This window comes from Camelus ferus, chromosome 9, assembly GCF_009834535.1.
Source record: "Camelus ferus isolate YT-003-E chromosome 9, BCGSAC_Cfer_1.0, whole genome shotgun sequence".
Lineage (NCBI taxonomy): Eukaryota > Metazoa > Chordata > Mammalia > Artiodactyla > Camelidae > Camelus > Camelus ferus.
Window position 1 is genome coordinate 33,822,968 of NC_045704.1, and position 20,380 is coordinate 33,843,347.

Below are 20,380 nucleotides of genomic sequence, written 5' to 3' on the forward strand. Positions count from 1 at the left end.
AGGGGAGGAGGAAAGAAAGGGCTTAGCAGCTGACACGATGCAGACCCCCTTAAAACTAAACACCTGAAAGAAAATTTCAAGGGGGTGGTGGCTTGAGAACTCAGAAGGGAAAAGTGTCCTCAGAGTATTAAATAACCGTAATCCTTGCCCCCACCCCTTCTCCACCCCCATCTGATGTTTCCCATCCTGGTGACCGATCTGAAAGACTCATCTATATGATCTGTATAAACAGACGGTTACCATACACCTTTCTTTTTCCTCATCAAAGCTTCATCTGGCCGTCTGGAATTGGGCCTCGCCCCGCGTAGCCATCAGGCGCGTGGTGGTGAAAGTTACAAAGCATCCAGTGCCGCGCTCGCCCAGCGGCCTGTGTTTTCAGAGCTGGGCCCATTGTGTGCTTTGGAATTACACGAGGCAAAATGTGCTTTGACAGCTAATAATTAGCGCTCGCCGAAGGCCAAGCAATGGACTACAGTATTTTACTTTCATCAAAGCTATCAGGGGATCAGTTAGATTAGATAATAGACATTTTTTTTCCTCTGCAAGTTAAATACAGATGACTCTAATTACCTTATATTGCACGTTTGAGAACGTGTTGGGAAGAGTGCAACTTCGAGAAATTGAGGTCGCCTGAGACCCCCGCAGCTGGCGGTAACTTCGGCAGAAGTCTGTTGTGATAAAGCCCCCCCCCACCCCGCCTTCCAGGAGGTTCGTTTATGTTAATGATGTTAGGGAGAATATATTAAGCGAAACTTGTAACTTGGTTTTTAAAATATTTGTCTCTCTCTCAGGCCAGGAGCCGAGCCATTGTTTGGGACTCACTGAAGTCTCTTAAACTGAAAGCATATGTTCCCTGTAATTTAGCTTTTGGAGGAAAGTGTCAATTCTGCATGACTCGGGGTAACCGAGTTTGTCACAGTGTCACACAACCCTGGGATTCTAGAGGCACATCTGAGTGCTGTGGGTTTCCTTCCCCAAGCCCGGTAATCCCATAAACAACCCTCTCCAAATAGGCTTATTAGGGCTGTCTATTCACTTCCCTGGAGTTGAATGATCCAAAGTACATCGGGAGAAGCCGTGTGAATGCAGGGTAAGTGTTAACAGAAGTGGTACAGAATTTCTGAAGATTTGGCTTTGTTTATACAGTCCACTCTGCCTGATGGACAGCTTGTTATAGCTTTTAAAGAACTGGGCAAGCCCTCTGATCTGACCCCTGCTCGACCTCTGCGGCCCAAAGGTCAGTCTGCAGCTAATAAACTCGAAGGTTCTTAGGGCCTACTGTAGGGAAAGGCAGAAAAAGAGCAGCTGCAGAGGGCTGGGTGTCCCGGGATAGGCTGCTTTCGGGTCACTCTCTGATAATGAAAATGATTACCAAATTATATGGAAGTTTAACCGCAGTCGTGAGTGAGAGGAGGGTAGAGCCCAGTGTATTAGGTTTGATAAATGAACTGTGAAGAGGCCCATCTGGCCCTCAACATCTTTTCTCCCCCCCTTTCCCTACCAAGGGGAAACATTTTAAAATAACAGCCCGAACATATAGACTCAATGACCCATGCAAGGAGCTGGAATGGATTAAGATTTAATGGTGACAGTGGAAGAAATTATCATTTGAAAAGTGCACTAAAGAAAAGGTACAGTCTGAGGTCCAGGCCCGAGTTGTTTTTCTAAATTAAAAAAATAGTAAAACTCAGGGCCTTTGTTTATTTTACACAAATCCCTAGTGGCTTTCCTCGGTTGCAGAAAATTTTGAGGGCGTGTTTGTCATGGAATAATTATTTGTAGTCAGCTTAAGGAAAGCAGTGGGCTTCCTTTGCCCCGAACATGTCAGAATGGGAAGCAAATTATTTTTTTCCTGCCTGCATGCTTAGTCTAGAGAATGTAGCTGAATCACATGTTAGAGAAAGTGCTTCGCAAAAAAATTGTGATCCATTTCACCATCTGGCCGCTGAACATTGTGCTTTTTTTTTGATACTAAATATACACGTGACTCTTGCACACCATTTCACTGCTACTTGGCAGTTTTTCTGTAAAAATAAGACGGCACTTTTCTTGTTAATTGAGTAGATATATGTGTTCCTTTGTTTATTCCATTTTCAAAGAAACATCTTGGTGATGCTAATCAGTGCCAACAGTAGGTAGGTCACAAGCTCTGCACTCATTAATTGCTAAGAGTGATCTGTTTAAAGCTTTCTCCCAGCTTCCTGTGGACAGAGTGTCCCGGTTTCTGGCCAGTGACATTGGCGTTCACAGAGTCCCACACTCTTCTGCAGAGACTGCTGACGGCACATCCCATGTGTCTGCATTCGGAAAAGAGAAGGATTTTATTCATGAAGCATTTTTGTGTATTTTGTATGCCTGCTGTAAACCAAGTATGGTGTGAGATGCTGTACACGAGATAAAATGTGCTCGGGAGCCAATTTAAGAATTGATCTGGGGATGAGAATTTAGCAGGTTCCTAGAAAGAGGCTGTGGAAGGCAGTGGAAAGGGAAGTGAGTGGTGGAGCCATCGTTACCACAACAGAGAGGCCCGCTGCTCTGGCCCTCCCAGGAAAGTATTTAATTGTCGATGTTTCGAGGTCTAGAATTGCTGTACTATTGAAAACCCCTGGTATTGAACTACATTGCCTACAGAAGAGAAGCCTCACCCAGACAGTACTTATGTTTAAAATAGAATTACAGCCCTTCTGAACATTACCTAAAGTGAGTATAGTTGTTGTCTTGACTGTATATGTCCAAGGGGATTTACAGCGAGCAGAAAGCCAGGTGAAGTATAACTCAGGGGTTTGAGGAACGCTTTAAGCGTTAACTATGCTTTTTAACTTTAAAGCTCTCCCTTTAAATTTTTGCTAAGTAAGGTGCAACTACAAACAATCAGACGAAAGCCAGGCCAAAGGATTTTTTAAACCGAGGTATAATTCATGTAACATAAAATTAGTCATTTGAAAGTGTACAGTTCAGTGATTTTTTTTTAAAGTATAGTCACAAGATGCTGCGGCTGTGACCATTATCCAATTCCAGAGCATTTCCATCACCCCAGACAGCAGCCTGAACCTGTGAACACCCACTCCCAATTTCCCCTTCTCCCCACAGTCCTTGACAACTGTCTGTCTAACCTACTTTCTGTTTCTATAGACTTGCCTCTTCTGAACATTTCATAGAAATGGAATCATACAGGACTTTTGTGTCTGGCTTCTTTCATTTAGCATAATGATTTCAAGGTTCATCCATGTTGTAGCCTGTATCAGTTCTTCGTTCCTTTTGGTTGCCAAAAACTAATCCTATTTTGTGGCTGTACCACATTTTGTTTATCCATTCATCAGCTGAGAGATGCTTGGGTTGACTTTCTGGCTCTCACGCATAAGGCTACTGTGTACATTCATGTGCAAGTTTTTGAGTGACATGTCTTCAGTCCCTTTGAGTAAAAACCTAGGCATGGAATTGTTGAGTCACAATGGTAACTTGATGTTTAACTTTTTGAGGAGCTGCCAGGCCCTTTTCCCCAACTCCTGTGCCGTTTTGCATTCCCAGCAGTGGCACACAGAGGTTTCGATTTTTTCCACCGTCTTGCCAGCACTTGTTCTTGTCCTCTTTTTGGATTCGAGACATCCCAGTGTTATCTCATTGTGGTTTTGATCTACATGTCCCCGATGACTAATGATGTTGAGCATCTTTCCATGGGCTTATTGAAGACCATTAGTTTTTTATTAGGAGATTTTAAAACATGGCAGACTTAACGACTTACCCCTAAGTGGTAAAGAGGTCACAAGCCTGTTAGGGGTATTTGGCTTATTGGATGGATAGAGTTCCAAACGAGGCTGTCACGAGTACGCAGCTGTGCCCGGTTCCCACTTACCACGGCCCTTTCTTTACCGCATGTGGCCCACATGCGTATTTACTTGTTTCTCTAGGTCGCCTCCCGCTTCCCTCTACCATCCTCTTACATGTCTGTCATTACAGAATCTCTGAACATTGCACGCTGGATAGGACTGTAGCCTAAGTAAATGGAAACTCTGTTCTCCTAAGCCCCTCAGCTTCTAGGCTCAAACAGGACTTACGATAGCCCCATCGCAGACAACTTCATTTGGGTCCACGGAGCCTTAAAATGGTTACTGAGAACAGTTTTTTAAAATGCTTATGGCATGTTCTTTAGAAAAGCTTTTAGAACTACTTACTTCCAGTTAAAAGTAACTCTCCAGACCTAGATGTTTTTATACTCGTCTTCTCCATATTGGGTTTGGTATCTAAAAAGGCTGCCAAGTTAGCATTTTTTTCTAGGCTCCTGAAACAACCGGATGTCTTATTATAGACGGTCCTCCTGTCCTCCGCAGCACCCCCCATCACCACGTACCTCCAGGAGGGATCCACTTTGGACACCTTTGTTGGGGGTCCACAATCCAGTGGTTATAACCTAGATCTTATCATGGGTAGGACTTCCCTTTCTAAGCCAGTCAGCTTCAGAACTCTAATCTGGGTGCCACAAGTAAGCCAGCTGGCGTGACTCGCTTGTGTGGACGGACTCCAGTTTTAAGACTGGCACGTTACGGTTTTCTCCATGGTGGTCTGGTCTCTCCTCTTGCCTGATGGCAGGCCAGGTTCTACTCAAAGCTAACAGGTTGGCCCAGTTCAGTTTAGCAATTATAAACTATTATTTACTACATGCTTATCAAGTACAAGTCACTGCACTCGACACCGTGGGAAACGGCAGGATGAATATGAAACAGTCTCGACTCTGAAATAATTTATAGTCTCATGTCGGGGAGGGGCGGGGGAGGTTCATAAAGGCACACAGGCGACAGATTCCTGTTCTCCTTCGCGTGGGGCACTCTGGGACGCAGAAGGATGACTGCGCAATGGAGTCTACACCAAGGAAACTTAGAGAAGAAGTAACCCAGCATGTACTATATAAGTAGTTGATTATGTTTATATTTTTTGTCTCTCTCACTAGAATGTAAACCTCATGAGGGCGGGGATCTGTCTTGTCTGTTCACCAACTGTAAAACCCGAGCCCCAGATCGCCATCCCTAGCCTTGAAGATGGGCTGTGGGATGATGAGGACAGTATAGTTCTCTTCTGAGATAACACGTGACTGAGTCACCTGACCATGCCAGCTACTGTCACCCATGCTCAAGACAGCGGCTGCTGCTTTTGGCCGAATTAGTTGGGAACTTGAAGTTGTGGCATCTCCAGTTCAGTAACTGTCCCCTGCAATGAGCTGAATTTGTGTGCAGCGTTCGGGGTGCATGTGAGGAGTAAAGGAAGAGAATTCCGGGGAGCGGCAGGGAGGCACTGGCCAGCTAGCTGCCATCCGCGTCTTTCTTTCTAAAGCATCTGTCCCATCTCTTTTAATAATTGCAGTTTCTGCTTTCTGCCGCCGTTAGCAGAAGAATGTCCTTTGTGTCTCTGAACCAGATTACTCCATAAAACCCGATAACTCCATAAAACCTCCTCATAAATGTGTAGGAATTGAAACATTGTATAAATTTAGAGCAAGGATTAAATGAGTCTAGAGATAGGGCTACCTTTTCTCCAAGATACAGCAACTTGTCTTAAGGAGGCAAGTGTGGTTAATGTTATTACCATTGTTACTGTCTTGCTTGGAACAGTTTTACGGGGGGACAAAAGCCAATTGACTTCCGCGCATCTTATTTATAAAATCAACACATAGGCTTCAGGATGAGCCCCGCTCCTGGCTGCCTTCTGACCGTGACTGGTTGCTGGCTGCTTCTTAGAGGCAGGGCTTCTTCCACTTTTTGAGAAAACATGGATTCATTTATTTATTTATGCAGCAAATACTTATTAAGTACCAGCTATTCTTCAAGTGCTGTTCCAGGGTACTGGAAACACAGCAGGGATGTGAACTGATGGGAACTCTTCTCTCATGGAGCGTATATCCTAAGGGCAATGACAGCTAAAAAATGTCTTCCTAAGTGCAACTCTGAACATGTCTTTTCAAAAATGTATGTAGTGGTCACACCCTGCGTATTCAGTGACTCTCAGCAGAGCCAAAATATCGTCATTCTGTTTGAGATAAGGACAAAATTTTCTCTTCCGATCTTCATCGTAAAATAATCACTTGTTATAAAACTTGCAGCTCTCGTTCTAGTGAGTCAGACTGGTGAGCTGTTCATGGAATATCAGTGTTCTGAGGATCTCCATCCGAGGGAGGCCACCGCATTCCTTTCTCCTTTGATCGTCTGCACCCTGGTTCCCAGTGACTTTAAAACGAACGATGCGTCACCTTAAAGGTCTTCCCTTTAAGGAAGGCTTAAATTCAGGCTATGTTACATTCACAGGTATCTCTTCAGAGAGAACAGGAGAAGTTGTGCATGTCTCATAGGCGCTGGGGGGATGACATGGGTAATGCGCTCCAGCGCTTAATAAGTGGTGGTTATGGTTACTGGGAGTGAGCTGTCAGTTATGTATTGATTCAGCAAATATTTGTCGAGTGCCTCCCTGATCTCAGGCACTACCGTCGGCCCTGAGGTTATAGAGATGAGCAACACTGCTTGGGGGAAGTGCAGTATACAGTATGGGGTAAGAATGCTGTGAAGGAGGTGAAGTCAGGATCCTGGGGAAACCCTTGTCCCAGGGATGAAAGGGACAGGCTCTCCAGAAGTGTCTGTGTGTGACTCGTTATATGCCAGGCTGTCGTGAGGAGCGCTGCTCTGTTGTGAAATTGTGTCGGTGCAAGTGGCTGAGAGCTGTTTGTCTCCAGGTATGAGCGAGAAATAGGAGAGAACTCTATATGTGATTATGGGTCACAGAATAAAACCTGGGCTGCCTTCTCTCCAGAGAGACCAAGCTCTCAGTGGTAAATGGTGGGGGAAATGGTTTCTTTCAAAGAACATTTTATGAACATGGTATAGAGGCTGGGAGCATGGATTCTGAGTCAGATTGCCTGGGTTTAAATCTTGGATCCACTTCTATGATTCCGGACGAGTTATAATTAACCCAAGTTACTCAACCCCTCTGAACCTCCATTTTCTCATTTGTAACTTGCCTGAGGGGGTAATAAGAGAAGCTGTTTCATGGGGCGGACCAAGGGATCCCACGTAGAACACCTAGAGACACATGCTAGGTGTTCAATAAAAATTACCCCTCACCTTCAGATCAAAACCAAAAAAGGAAGAACAGTCCTAGCCAAATTCACCCAGCCTGGCCTCTCCTTTGGGAGGGTGCCTCCAGGTACAATCCTAGCCTCCCGATGGGGGCCCAACGTTGCTGAGTTGGTGTGGGGAGGCACACTGGACAGAGCTCATCCCATGTCAGGCCCTGCACGAGGTAAGGACTGCCACATAGAACTGACAGGCGGAGGCCTGAACTCCAGTTTGAATCCTGTCTCCAGCTGGCTGTGGACTCTTAAGCAAGTCACAGACACCAGAGCTCAGCAACTTCGTCTACAGAAGAGGTGGCTTCTTCCGGTGACCTCGAAGGCATCTTCCAGCTCTGACAAGGCTAGAGCCCAGGGAGCAACTAACGGAAGGGCAGGTGTTACTCCTGTGGCTTCACTTTCTACCTCCACCAGCCTTGAAATCAGCCTGCAGTTGTCCTGAGTTTAGCAATACTAGCCGCTACCATTTACTGAGAACTCGCTAACTGCCGGACAGCTTTAAACACTTTAGGAGGTGAGAAAAGGGAGGCATAGAGATGGAGAGTCGTTGCCCAAGGCAGCACCGCTAAGTAGTGGAGATGGAATTTAAGCCAAGACAGCGCAGCTCGGGCCACTGCTGTGTGGATGCAGCTGGAGCAGGTACAAGGCTTTCCTCTTTGTCATCCACTCAGCTGTTCACGTAGTGCTTGACCTGGGTCTCACAGTGTGGGGGTTAGAGGCCTTCCAGGATCCTTCCCAGAGTGGAGATGGGTGGGCGTGTATCTGTAAATGTTTGTTTCCTCTGGTACCTAAAGACGTTTCACACTTCTTAGTTGTGGGTGCCTCTGTGTCTCTGTGAGGGAGTGGTTTCCAGCTCATCCTTTATACATCTCCCTCCCGTAAATCTTTTAAAGGAAAAAGTTATTACCTTTATAGCTATGTCATCTCTTTTATGCTGGTTACAATCTTCTAGAAGGTGAGAGAGTCGGGGCACAGATGAGAACATCAAAGTTTAGCCTCCAAGAATCTGTAAATCCTCTAAGTGGAGTAATTTCGGAGCTGGGTTAGTCAAGGCTGATTTGAGTAGCTTCCCTTAGGGCAAACAGGTAGCATTTATCTTCTCTGTAATGGGTTAATCACTGCTGTACAGTATGTTTATATCTGGGAAACAATTTACCGCACATGAAGAGCAGTAATTTTATTTTATCTCAGGGGTGTCCCTAGTGTATTTTACAAATTTACTCTGTAATGTATATTCCAGGTTATAGATAAAAGTTTGACTCTGGCTTTCAGTTGAGGAAGTAATGGGGGGGTGGGGGTGGGGTAAAGTATAGCTCCGTTGGCCTGTAGGGGACACTGTTGCGTCATTTATCGGAATGATTTTCAGTCTCTTGTCCCAGGACAAAAACAAAACAAAACAAATCAAACAACAAAAATAGGTCAGTCACCTTCACATTGTGTGTTGAAATTATTTGAACAATTCCAGTATGTTTAGAATATTCCGTGTTTGGTGCATATTGATCAGGTTGTTGGTATCCACACAGGAAAGGAAGAGTTTAGTGTTTCTTTCCAAGAGGGGAGTGACTGACAGGCCTTTTCTGATTAGCTTTCTCTCCATCCTCTCCACTGGACAGAGTGCTACTTTGTAGTTTAAGAAACCTCAGGTTTAGTGGGCCATCTTAATTTTTCACAAGGAGATGCCCATGTTAAGTGGAAACGCTTCAGTTCTGTTGTATTCTGAGTCAGTCAGTCCTGGAAAGGCGTTCTAGAGGTTCTGACTCCCTTCCTTTCATCCTTATCTTTGTCTTCACTGAAAAGATGCATTTTACAGAGAAGAAAATGAAGTCGTGTCTACCAGGCAGGCTTGTGGAGGGCTGGGTCTGAGCTCCGGGAAACACCCTGCCAGATGCTCGGCCCGCTCTCGGTATATCCGGCCTCTCTTCCCAGCCTGCCGGCAGCCTCTGCATCCCTCCAGGTGCCCCGTGGCCTTGCCAGCAAAATCTCCACCCCACTGGCCAGCTCGGGCCTCCTCCCCACCAGAACAGGGGCCCTGGAAGGTGATTGTAAGTAACCCCTGGAAAGCATAGGCTTTGCTAAGGCAGCATGTGCCGTAATGATACCATGAGCTCGCTTTCTTTCCAGTTTCACCATCAATTATGCCATGTGTTTCATCCAGTTGGTGCTACCCTCCCAGTGTTAATTATAACCTACAAGACTGTTACAGTTAATTTTATGGCAAGCATATTGTCTCTTCAAGGCTCCGGAGCAGCTCATAAATTATCTTGAAGGTAAAATGTAACTTGGGGAACTAGTTATGAAAATTCCATCCATCTCGCTTAGGAGCTGCAGCTGCTACTGTCAGCTGCCTCGCTGCTGTGTTGTGAAGGAATTACGGTGGGTCAAGTTTAAGAGGGGAGGCCCAGGCTGTCATGGAGGAGGAAGGCTGCCCTGGCCCTGTCAGACAAGTACCTTCTGCCAGTCCCTGGTGGTTTCACTTTGCAGGCGGGAAGAGGCAGGCTGCACAGGTGGACGGTCCCCAAGCTGTCTGTATTCATTACTTTACAGAAACTTGTTGTAGGCAGGCAGGTCCGGAGACCTTGCCTCTTCTCTGTTGTCATGATGTAAGGCATCATCTGCAAAGTCTGAGAGAGATAACTCTATAACTAACTCTGGGCTCGGTTCAGGGGACTCCGGGAGGAGCAGGACGGAAGTAATCCGTGGCCATGCCTCCCAGCAGACCCATGCATGTCTCTCTGGGTGATTCCCGCTTCGCAAAAGCCCTTGGCTGAAATAGGCATTGTGTTTGCGCTGGTTATTTTTCATCTAATCTGCTCAAGTGAGATTTCGCTGTGAACGAACGTCCTCTTAAAAATTGCCTCTTAAAGAAATGAGCAGGTTATCTTATTGGGATAATAAACACACTTCTTTTCTGTTTCCTCACACGAAGTAGAAGCTTTACATTTCCGCCCTCGGGGCTTTGGCATTATTATTTTTAATGACTGAACACAAGTCTTTCATTTAGCTTGTTTGTATAGTTACTGTAAATGATCTTTCTGCTGTCGGTTCTTCATTTGAAATTCTGCATGTTATGCTCGCTTTAAAAGCTTTGAGGGGGCCTCTGAGAATAGGGAGCCGTGTGAAGCACAGCATCTTCCAGCAGCTGCCCTGGAAACAGGCTGTGGCAGAAAAGTCAGAGAGGATGTGTTAAGAAAGTACAGCCTGCATGGAGAAATCTGCGGGCGAGTTTGAGTGAAGCAAACACAAAGAGGGGCGGCCCGGCTCAGGGTGACAACTCTGCATGGTAAGTAAGGTGGGCCTTCCCTGAGCTGGGGATTTCTCCCTGTGTATTTTGGGGCGTGTTTTGTGCGTTCACACAAGTTCTAGCCTTTGTCCCAAGGGCCCCGAAGACCATTATGCCTGGCTATGTGACTGAGAGAATGGGACCTGGTTTTTTGTTTTGTTGGGGTTTTTTTCTTCTTCTTCTTTTTTAAGGTACTGTGATTTTTTTTTTAATTGAAGTATAGTTGATTACAATGTCGTGTTAGTTTCAGGGGGTACAGGAAACTGATTCAGTTATTTTTATATCTATATATCTGTATATAGATAGATGTATAGATCTGTCTATCTATATGTTCTTTTTCAGATTCTTTTCCATTATAGGTTACAAGATACTGACTGTAGTTCCCTGTGCTCTACAGTAGGGCCTTGTTATCTGTTTTATGTATAGTAGTGTATGTTAATCCCAAACTCCTAATTTATCCCTCCCCTATCTTACCCCTTTGGTAACCATAAATTTGTTTTCTATGTCTGAGTGTCTATTTCTGTTTTGTTAATAAGTTCTTTGTATCATTTTTTTAGATTCCACACCTAAGTTACATCATATGATATTTGTTGTTCTCTGACTGACTTCACTTAGTATGATAATCTCTAGGTCCTTCCATGTTACTGCAAATGGTTTTTTCCTTTTTATGGCTGAGTAGTATTCCATACTACATCTTCTTTATCCAGTCATCTGTTGATGGACATTTAGGTTGGTTCATGTCTCGGCTATTGTAAATAGTGCTGCTACGAACAATGGGGTGCATGTATCTTTTCAAATTAGAGTTTCCATATTTTCCGGAGAGAGCTGGTTTTGAGGGGTTAGGAGGGCACATGAAGTGGTGAAATCGTGCCCGAAGAGGCATCAGGCTTTCTCAAGGAAGTGCTCTTCTGAGCTCTTGATGAGAGCAGCTTGGTACTTGGGTACTTGTGAGTTTTCTAGTGGATTCAGACAAGAGAATGCAAACTAAAATGTCTCCAGGGCCTGGCAGATAGTCTGGGTGAATGAAGGCAGAGATGTGAGACTGGGGTGAACAGGGAAGTTCCTGCCCTGTCTGAAGTGGGTAGCAAGGAGGCTGAATCTGTGTTACTGCGGGGTCGCCTACATTTTCAAGAGAAGGGGAAAATTCAGATTGTGTATGCAGTCTTGTGAAGTCTAACTATTTGAATGGTAGCAATAATTCAGATATTATTCAGGCTAATCAATACATGTCTGCAAATTGGATGGTGTGGGTAGGATTCTGATATGGAATGTGCGTCCTGCCTGCTCAGAGTGAAAACTCTTCTCAGCCTTCTCATACTTCCTGGGAACAGCGGCACTGACTTTGGCCTGGAGACGAGGATGCAGTCTGGGTGCTGCCTTCCATGACCTTGTAGTATTACTCTGTTCTATGTTGGTTCTCGCTTGGAGGAAATATTTGTGTGTGTATATATATATTTTTGCCTTTAACTTGGCAGTCTTTCATCTTTCCTTTTACAGAGTTTTCAAAAGTGATTGAAGTGTATATGGCACTCATTGTCACCATAAAAAGGGCGTCTGAAAAAAGGTTGGCAGTTTTGAATCCGATGAAGGTTTTGGTTCTCAGGAAGGAAGGACGGGGACTCCATTGCTGGTGATCACCATTTCTCCTATTACACCCTCGAGTTTATGCCATATTTCCAGCTCTGCCATGGGGGAACCCAGCTGTTCTTTCATGGCCCGAAGATGTCATGTGATCAGAATCATCTTTCAATCTTGTCTCTGAGGCTGATGGTCATATGGAGGTGTGGTCTGGGAAGTTGTTAAATACATGTGGGTTTGATCTTCTGGAGAAGAGGAAAATATAAAAACTATGTCTTTCCTTTAATAAAAAGAAAAAGGTAAGCTTAAACCTTGGCTGCCGCAAAAGTCAGCTGTTACGCGTGCGTGGTTCAGTTTCATCGTAAATATTTCATAAGGGTTATTACAATGGAGCCCGGTTGACATCACAGCCCCCAACTGTACCAGAGGAACCATTTCACTGAAATAAGCCAACATTTCTAAAGAAACATGAATTTCTAATGTAAAGTTAACATCGGGTCAGAAAACCCGCTGGAAGAAATGTCTGTATCAATGTTTATAATCTCTGCATTTATGGATTTGCAGTTTGTGCAGAAAACTCCCAAAGAGACTCTATTTTGGTTAAATAAGACTAGCTTGTGAAATAGTCTGTATATCCAAATCCATCTTAACCCAGTATCTTGGCAGCCTTTTGTATAAATAATGTCTTTTCCAAAATGTGTGTATTTGAAAAAGGAAGAGGAAAATTAAGTGGCAAACTGTGTCTCTGGGTTGCCATAAACTGACAGAATCCTAGAAACAGAAAGCAAAGACTGACAGCTCATTCATTCTTTGAGCAAATTACAGAGCTGTACATTAATTTATGGATTTTATTGATGCATGGAAGGTTGCAGTGAAGAGCAAAATGTTTATCCTAATTCCTTTCCTCTTTTTTTTTGTTTTTGGAGTAAAAGTTTATTTAAGCTTTTTTTTTTTCCTTCGGTGTGGGGTATGTCACACAAATTATGTATGAGGTTTAGAGGCATTTGTCACAAAAAAAAAAAAAAATGAAAGGATATTCACGTTTTGTAAAAACTTAATCCATGTTCACAGATGGCTGTGTTCAGGTGCTATTTTAATTATGAGGTAAAGAACAGCCCCACACAGTAGGAAGTCATCTTAATAAATGGAGAGAGGCTTTTGTCTTCAAGCATCAAAGAGGCTTGTTACCGAGAAATTTAAAGACTTGGTGTTACAGGGGAGAGTCTCAAAATGACCAAGATACTTGGAGAAGGCGAAAGGGTGGACTCTTCTAAAGATCAAAGGAATACACTAGACATGGTTTACAACTGTGTAGCTTTGAACATTCTTAATGCTGGTCATTTTAGCAATGGCTTTTCCAGTGATAAATATTCACCATAGATATGTTATGTTATCAGAGGGTAAATAAGCAGAACAAATTGCAAATATATTTTTTAAATTTTAATCCCAAGTGGAAGTATTTCTTTACTTCGGCTCAAAGGGCTGCTTTGCCCTTCAAGATAGAGTGCCCAGAAGAGCTAATAATAATTCAAATGCTGCTGTAACTTACAGCTTGCATTAATAACACACAAATAGAGCAGTCTTCTTATTAAATATTAGTAATATATTATAATAATGTTTTACTGTCTTTCCCTTAGTGGGGAATTATGAGGCCCTCATGTTAGGACCTCAGTGTCCTGACACAGTTAATTATCCATGGATAATGGTTTTCAGCCATCGCTGTTCGCAGGGATGCAGCTTTGTGGCTGAGGCCTTATTAAGTGTTTGGCAGACTCAGGTGCAGTGCACCTATGCACTTTCCTACAGAAGCAAACAGCTGCGTTTTCTTTACCATATTATACATCACATAGAGCATCTCATTTATTATAGCCGAGCTAATGGTGCCAGTGCAGACCTCTGTGTCTCGTTCTATACAGCGATAATATATTTGCTGTAGGGACTTTCGCTTGTTTTTCCTAAGTAATTAATCTCTTCTTGTACCAAATGTATCACATGAAAATGGGTTAGTGCAGGGGTCAAAATACATTTAATCCAGTCTGCAGAGATGGGATGAGTCCTCCAGATACAGTGTCTTTTTTTTTTTTCCCACAAGGGCCTCTCCAGTCTGCGTCTACCCACCAGCACAATGCTCGCATTACTAGGAACTTAGGCTAATGAAAGGGAACTCCTTTCAGTCCTTTAGCACTGAGACTGGATTCAGAGCTGAATGTGTGCTGTGTGAAGGAAGCTTACTGACAGTCATCCACGCTCAGTCCCTTGACAAGGTTGTGTATTTATTGTCCACATGGATAGTGGTGGTGGGTTTCTGCCAAATGTCAAATGTCTCCCAGTTCTTACACAGGTTGGGCCCTTCTGAAATGTGCCAAGGCCTCGCTCAAAGGCTCCTGAAGTGTCACACAACAGTGCTCTGGTGGCACACCAGGTGATTTTGTAATACGCCAAAGAATACTTTTTAATTTTCAAAGTTAGGTGTTTTGCTTTAGATTGGAAAGGCATAATTGGCACATGGATCCATGGTTCCCCAGTAATGTTGTTGAGGACAGGACTAAAGTCACTTTTTAAATGTTGTTGCTGTTTTAAGTTGACTTAAAAAGGCTGAAAATACAATCCTCATCACTAAAAATCATGCTGGTGGATCACACCATCAAAATTTAGGAAGTGCTGGCCTTACAAACTGAAGGGATTCAGAAACGTGCGTCTTAATCATAATTCTGCTATTAACTACGAAGAAGGTGATGGTGATCATCGTCATAGTTAGTAATAGCAGCTCACTTCTGATGAATCTTTACCATCTGCCCGGTACTGTTCTAAGTGTTTTCCTCTTATTTCCTTCCTTCCTTTTCATGCCAACCCAGTGAAGGAAGTGCTGCTTCCATCTCTGTTTCGTGGACTTACCATAAAGCTCAGGAGATAGCTCAGCGACGGTAACTAAGACCCAGAAAGGCTAGGGAATTTACCCGAGATAACACAGGTTGTAAGTGGCCAAACCAAGACTTGAGGCCAGGCAGTGAAGTTCTGGTGTCTTCTTTTTAATCATTGCATTTTCCTAATCTTCATGTGTTATGAAATATTACCCTCTGTTCTCTAAAGAAGAAAGGTAGAGAAACATGAACGCATGCAACACTGTACGTAATTGTATATGTAAGTAATATTTAATGTGTCTAATTATTTACATATACTATGTGTATGCATTATATATGTAATATAATAATGCAGTAGTCACCCATGTTTTGTGAAGTCTCTGACCTGTGCTGCTGATTGGGGCATGCTATGCTGATATTCCGAGCCCTTGGCTCAGATAGCATCCTGGGTGCTAGAACAGATGCCTTAGAATATGAAATTCTTTATTTGAGTGAATGAAAAGGGAGGGCAGGGACATTATAACCCTGTTTTTTTCAGTTACTGCCATAGAACCCTCTGAATATGTACTATTAGGGGATAAGTGACACTTAACTCTTACCAAACATGGGCCTCCGGAGCGAAAGAACCTTCTGCAACTTCTCATATTTCCATACTTAGGAAAGCGTTGTAATTCTTTCACCCATTCACCTCAAATATAGAGGAACAATGTCTCATCTTGTCTGAAGCTTAGAGTGGAACTCTTCAGCAAATAGCAAGGTTAGAGTCCCAGGAAGAAAAGACAGAGCAAGGTAACCTGTGAAAATTTATGGCGACTCTTCACAAATGCATGGAAATGAATAGAAGATCAAGCCCTCAGGACCAAGATCTAGGTAGAAAATAGGTCTCTTAGGTCCCTGGGAAAGATGGAATGCACACATTTGAAGTTCTTTTGTGACTCTTGGTTTCTCTTGATTTAAAGTTCCAGAAGAATGCTCAAACAAGCACCAGTTCTCATCTGTCTTTGTCATCTGATAGTTTTCAGAGTCAGAATGCTTTGGGGTTTTTTATTTTTTGGTTTTTGTTTTTTGTTTCTTCAGTAGTATTTATGCACAAGGAAACTTGACTTGGGTGAGGCGTTCAGGCATGGAGAAATGGGTAATTGGGCCACTTAGAAAACTGTCCAGTAAATGCTTCCAAGCCCACCTCCCCAAAGGCCCGGAGTCATCATGAACAATTATTTGAGAATCGTGAGGTGCTCAAAGAGGAAAATTGCAGAGCAAAATGGGGGTTGGAAGGATGCATACTTTTGTCATTTCAAGTTAAAGCCGGGGGCTAAAACTCATGTCCTGCACCATTGTAATCTACAACCATTAATTTGCTAACAAGACTTAACTGATCGGGGATCGGCAGCCTCCAGCCTCCAGGATAATCAAAACAAGAAGCGTTTGGCTCCGGAGAGTAAACGCTGTCGATCTTTTATTGTCCAGCCCCACCATTTTCTTTCTGGCAGGCTGAGATGAAACAGAAAGCTGATATTTGGAGCCACTGGAATTGCAGGCCTTGTAATTTAGAAATATCCATTTTATCCCATGTAATTTCTTCCCTAAGATTCCTCAGTCTAAATCTGATACAGGTAGGAGCCAAGACAAACAGTAACCATTTATAGTCATCCAGACCAGTTTGAATTTCACTCTAATGTAAAGCAAAGAGAGTTTTTGGCTTTGTTTCAGGTGTGTAACAGGGGTAGAAAATGCATTTAAAATTTCGCAGCAAATGTTACCATATGTTTCCATAACAACTGCAAACTCTGATGTTAGAAAAGCAATAATATAAACACATAGGAATCTTGGAACAGTAAACGATTAATTTACCCAATATAAAAAATCCAGCATGAAGGGGCTTTTATAGCCACAGAAGCCACGAGGGGGCCCAGCATCCTGTGAATTTCTCCATTATGTGGCCGAAAATGCTGCCGGTTGGTTTAAATGAGCAAATCTTTCAAAATTATGGGTACAGTGTCAATTCTCCACTGTGCATTTTCCTGAAACAGTGTGTGATGGTGCCAGCTATGGCTGATTTCTTTGACCATATTGAGCTAGTGAAATACCCTTTAGTAGCTGCCCCCAACGCACATCTGTAAAATAACTGCATTTTTTCCTGGCACCCAGAGCATCAAACTCCATAACGAAGGCCCAGGTCCTGTAGAAAGTGCCGGGGCCCAGGAGCTGGCGCTCATGCTTGTCAAGACAAGGGGGTTCGTAGATTGTTGATATATATGAAGAAGGTCCACAGCTTTCTCTCTTCCCCATTTTGAAGTGAAGAGACAAGGGAGAAAGGGAGAAAATGTGGGTCTACGTGATCATATCTTAAGAATAAGGAGTTAGTAATCAGAGTTGTTGAAATCCCCACAAAGAGAAATTCAGAGTTCTCTGATTTCTCTGTGGGGCAAAGAAATCCCTTCTTTTAAGGGATGTGGTAGAAACATGGCAGAAACATGCCAACATGTGGGTGGGTTTTTCACTTGAAAAGAAGCATTTTTTTTTTTTCCCCTGAACCTACCTCAGAGTGTGTGGATAGGGTTTTTGAATCTTTTCCTGGAACAGAATCACGTTATCTTGTCATTTAAGGTAAGATGATGCAGTTTGCCCAGCCCTGAAAACTCATGGTAATGAAAGAACAAACTATCACTGAACATGCTGATCAATGAAGGTTAAAGTCAAAGAGGAAAGAAGGTCAGAAGGAGGCAGGCTGCCCTAAAAACAAAGTACAGAACTGCAGCGAGGGTGTGCGTCCAGGATGGGCCTTGGTAAGGGATTAGAGAAGGGGCTAAAATTCTCAAAATTTTAGAAGGTGGAATAAAGAGACTCGACTGATTTAGCTGGGGTGGGATGTGCGGCTTGGCCTCCCTGCAGCCTTCCCAGTGGAGCTCGCGGGCTGCTGAGGCGCCTGGGTTACAGCAAGGCTCACAGTGTTGTTACCTGGCCAAGGGGAAAACGCATGCTGATGTTTAAGGAGCTGAAGAGACTTGGCCAAGCAGGAGTAAGAGTGAGAGGCGTGACCGAGGGGAGAAGGATGGGAGACAGAGAGGCAGGAGGGCTCAGATCTTAGGGATGGGGTGTAAAGGTTTCTTTCCATCATGGTGTTTGCTGTTTCCGAATAAAAATGAAGCCAGATTCCACTTACAGAGCATTTTGAAAGTTTCTGCTCTGTGTCCAGTGCAGTGCTAGGTCCTCTTAGCGAGGCTTAATGTCGTTGTCAGAAAGCAGACTTAATGGAGCGTGAGATGAATGCTAAATTAAATGGCATCAACTATGAGAAAATGGTGAGCTCTTTGAAATAAGCGTCATTGTGGGCAGGGAAGGTTTGTAGGGGAAGAAAGAGGGAGTCAAATGGAGCTCAGGAGGTACTGAGCCCCTCTGTGTGTTGATACTTTAGTGGTATTTTCATGTTTATTCCTCACAGTCCTCATACAAAGGGAGGGTACCACCGTCTCCGTTTTACAGATGATGCAACTGAATTCAGAGAAAATGAAATCAAGACGGTTATTGACAGAACTTCAACTCAAACCAATTTAACATGTTAGAAGAACATCAGAACCTGAAAATCACTAACCACTACCTAACGCTGTGCCGGGTTTTTGAACAGCCCTAGGATATATTCATTCTCTCACTCGCTCGCTCACTCTCTCTCTCTCACTCGCTCGCTCACTCTCTCTCTCTCACTGTCGATGTGCTAAAATGTCAAAACAAAAGGATCTGTGTGTTTGTTTTTAGGGATGTGAGGGAAAAAGAGGACTCTCGGGAGATGGTGGCCGATGATGAAGCCAGTCTCTGGGAGAAAATCGTCTCAAACAGAGTAGGCAGTGGCAGCTACTAAGTGGCAAGAAAAGCAGACCTAGTCCCCAGAGGAGGAAAGGAGAGTTAATGGAAGAAGGAGGTGTCAGGTGTGACCTTGTAGGGTTGAGGAGCTCACCGGGGTGGAAAGACCCTGAAGACATTGGAGTGTAGAACACATTATCGCTGGTGTTATTTCCTGGAGGCAAGCAGAAATGCCATAAAAGGAGGCCTAATATAGCCGTGAATCACCAACATTTTCCTCTTTGGTCTAAGCATCCCTAAACAACCCTATTTGAAAAGTTGTTTCTAGACTAAGTAGATGTTTGCTTCAGGGGTTCTGGCCTTAGGTTGTCTTTAGAGGGACGGCCCTGGGTGTATATAGGTCAACCTTAAGGTGATCTTTTTTCAACTGAGGCCACGGCCCAATAAAAGTTCCCTTCTCCCCTGGCTTCAGCTAGGCTGGCATTTCTGACAGACGTGGAAGCAGATGCCAGCATTGTTGCTAATGACAGGTGATTATACGAGGCATGGGGGCCGAGGCAATTAAACCATGACTTGACAGGAACATTTGGCAACGTAATATTTCAGCATAAGAAATCTCTTCGCCACGTGCTTTTCCCCCCACTTGGTTTGGTGAATAGAGTTCATTTTTATCTTTCAGAGCATGGTGCTGCGAGATCTGAAACCGTCTTGTCGGAATTCTTCCTGGTTCATCGTAGGGCTCCAGAAAGTGGTCACATTGGGCTGTGTGGGAATCTAGTCGGGGTCTGAGGCTCTAGCCAAGGTCTGCTCTAGGGCAGTGATGGGAACAGGGTCTGTGACTCCATTGCTGGAGTTGTGCCTTACATGTTCTTGTGTTCAGTGTGACAGTGGTAAATAATGGCTTTGGAGAGAAACAAGAGGTTCTGTTTGTTTTTTTTGTTTTTTTTTTAATACCGCTATCATTTCAGCTTCTCTCCCTCTTGCCAGGATTTACCTGCTGTTGCTCCCATAAAAGATCAAAAGACAGAGTCTTCAGTTCCTGTGCCCACTCAGTTCCCACTACTGGAAGTAGGGGAAAAATCTGGCATCACCCACCACTAACCTGTTGTTACAAGAAATGGTTTTAGAGCAAGTCATCAAGATATGGAATTTGTCCATTTATTCATTAGATTTAAATGTAATATTTTTTTTTAAAAAAGCCTATTGCATTCTTTTTTGCTGTCGAGATGCTTGGCAATGCCTGTATAGACACTTAGAGACTGCCTCCTACTAACTGCCGATGGCTTCTAGCTCGCGATTATATGTTGGCGGGAACCTTGTCTTCTGCTGGGTAAATAGCAGACCTTCATAAGCGTAATATTTATAGTTTTCACTGCTGGACTAGCTTTCTGAGTCTTCAGTAAATGTTTTCTTCTAATAAATAACAGCCAACATTTAGATACAAACCTCTAGGTACAGAATAGATAAACAACAAGGTCCTACTGTGTAGCACGGGGGACTATATTCGATGGCTTATATTAACCTGTAATGAAAAAGAATATGAAAACGACTATGTATTTTTAATGTGGAAAATTATATGTCACTTTATTAACCTAATGTCTTCCACTCTGCTTCTTAATTGTAATCATCATTCAATACATTATATATATATATATATATCTGATTTTATATGTATATATATATCTGAATCACCATGCTGTATACCAGAAACTGATACAACATTTTAAATCAAATATATTTCAATTTTTTTAA

General features: G+C 43.5%; 1 protein-coding gene across 2 annotated transcripts in view; it reads left to right on the forward strand.

Annotated features, from left to right (window-relative positions):
• FTO (FTO alpha-ketoglutarate dependent dioxygenase) overlaps positions 1-20,380 on the forward strand; it is a 345,689-nt gene that overhangs the window by 193,741 nt on the left and 131,568 nt on the right. The window contains exon 9 of one of the 2 annotated variants that reach the window (XM_032486327.1): positions 11,889-12,296. The exons of the other annotated variant lie outside the window; for it this stretch is intronic. Within the exon in view, the coding sequence (XP_032342218.1) occupies positions 11,889-11,907 (19 nt within the window). The 3' untranslated portion in view covers positions 11,908-12,296. Of the gene's footprint in view, positions 1-11,888; positions 12,297-20,380 lie in introns of those variants that run through there. 2 annotated transcript variants of the gene reach the window in all.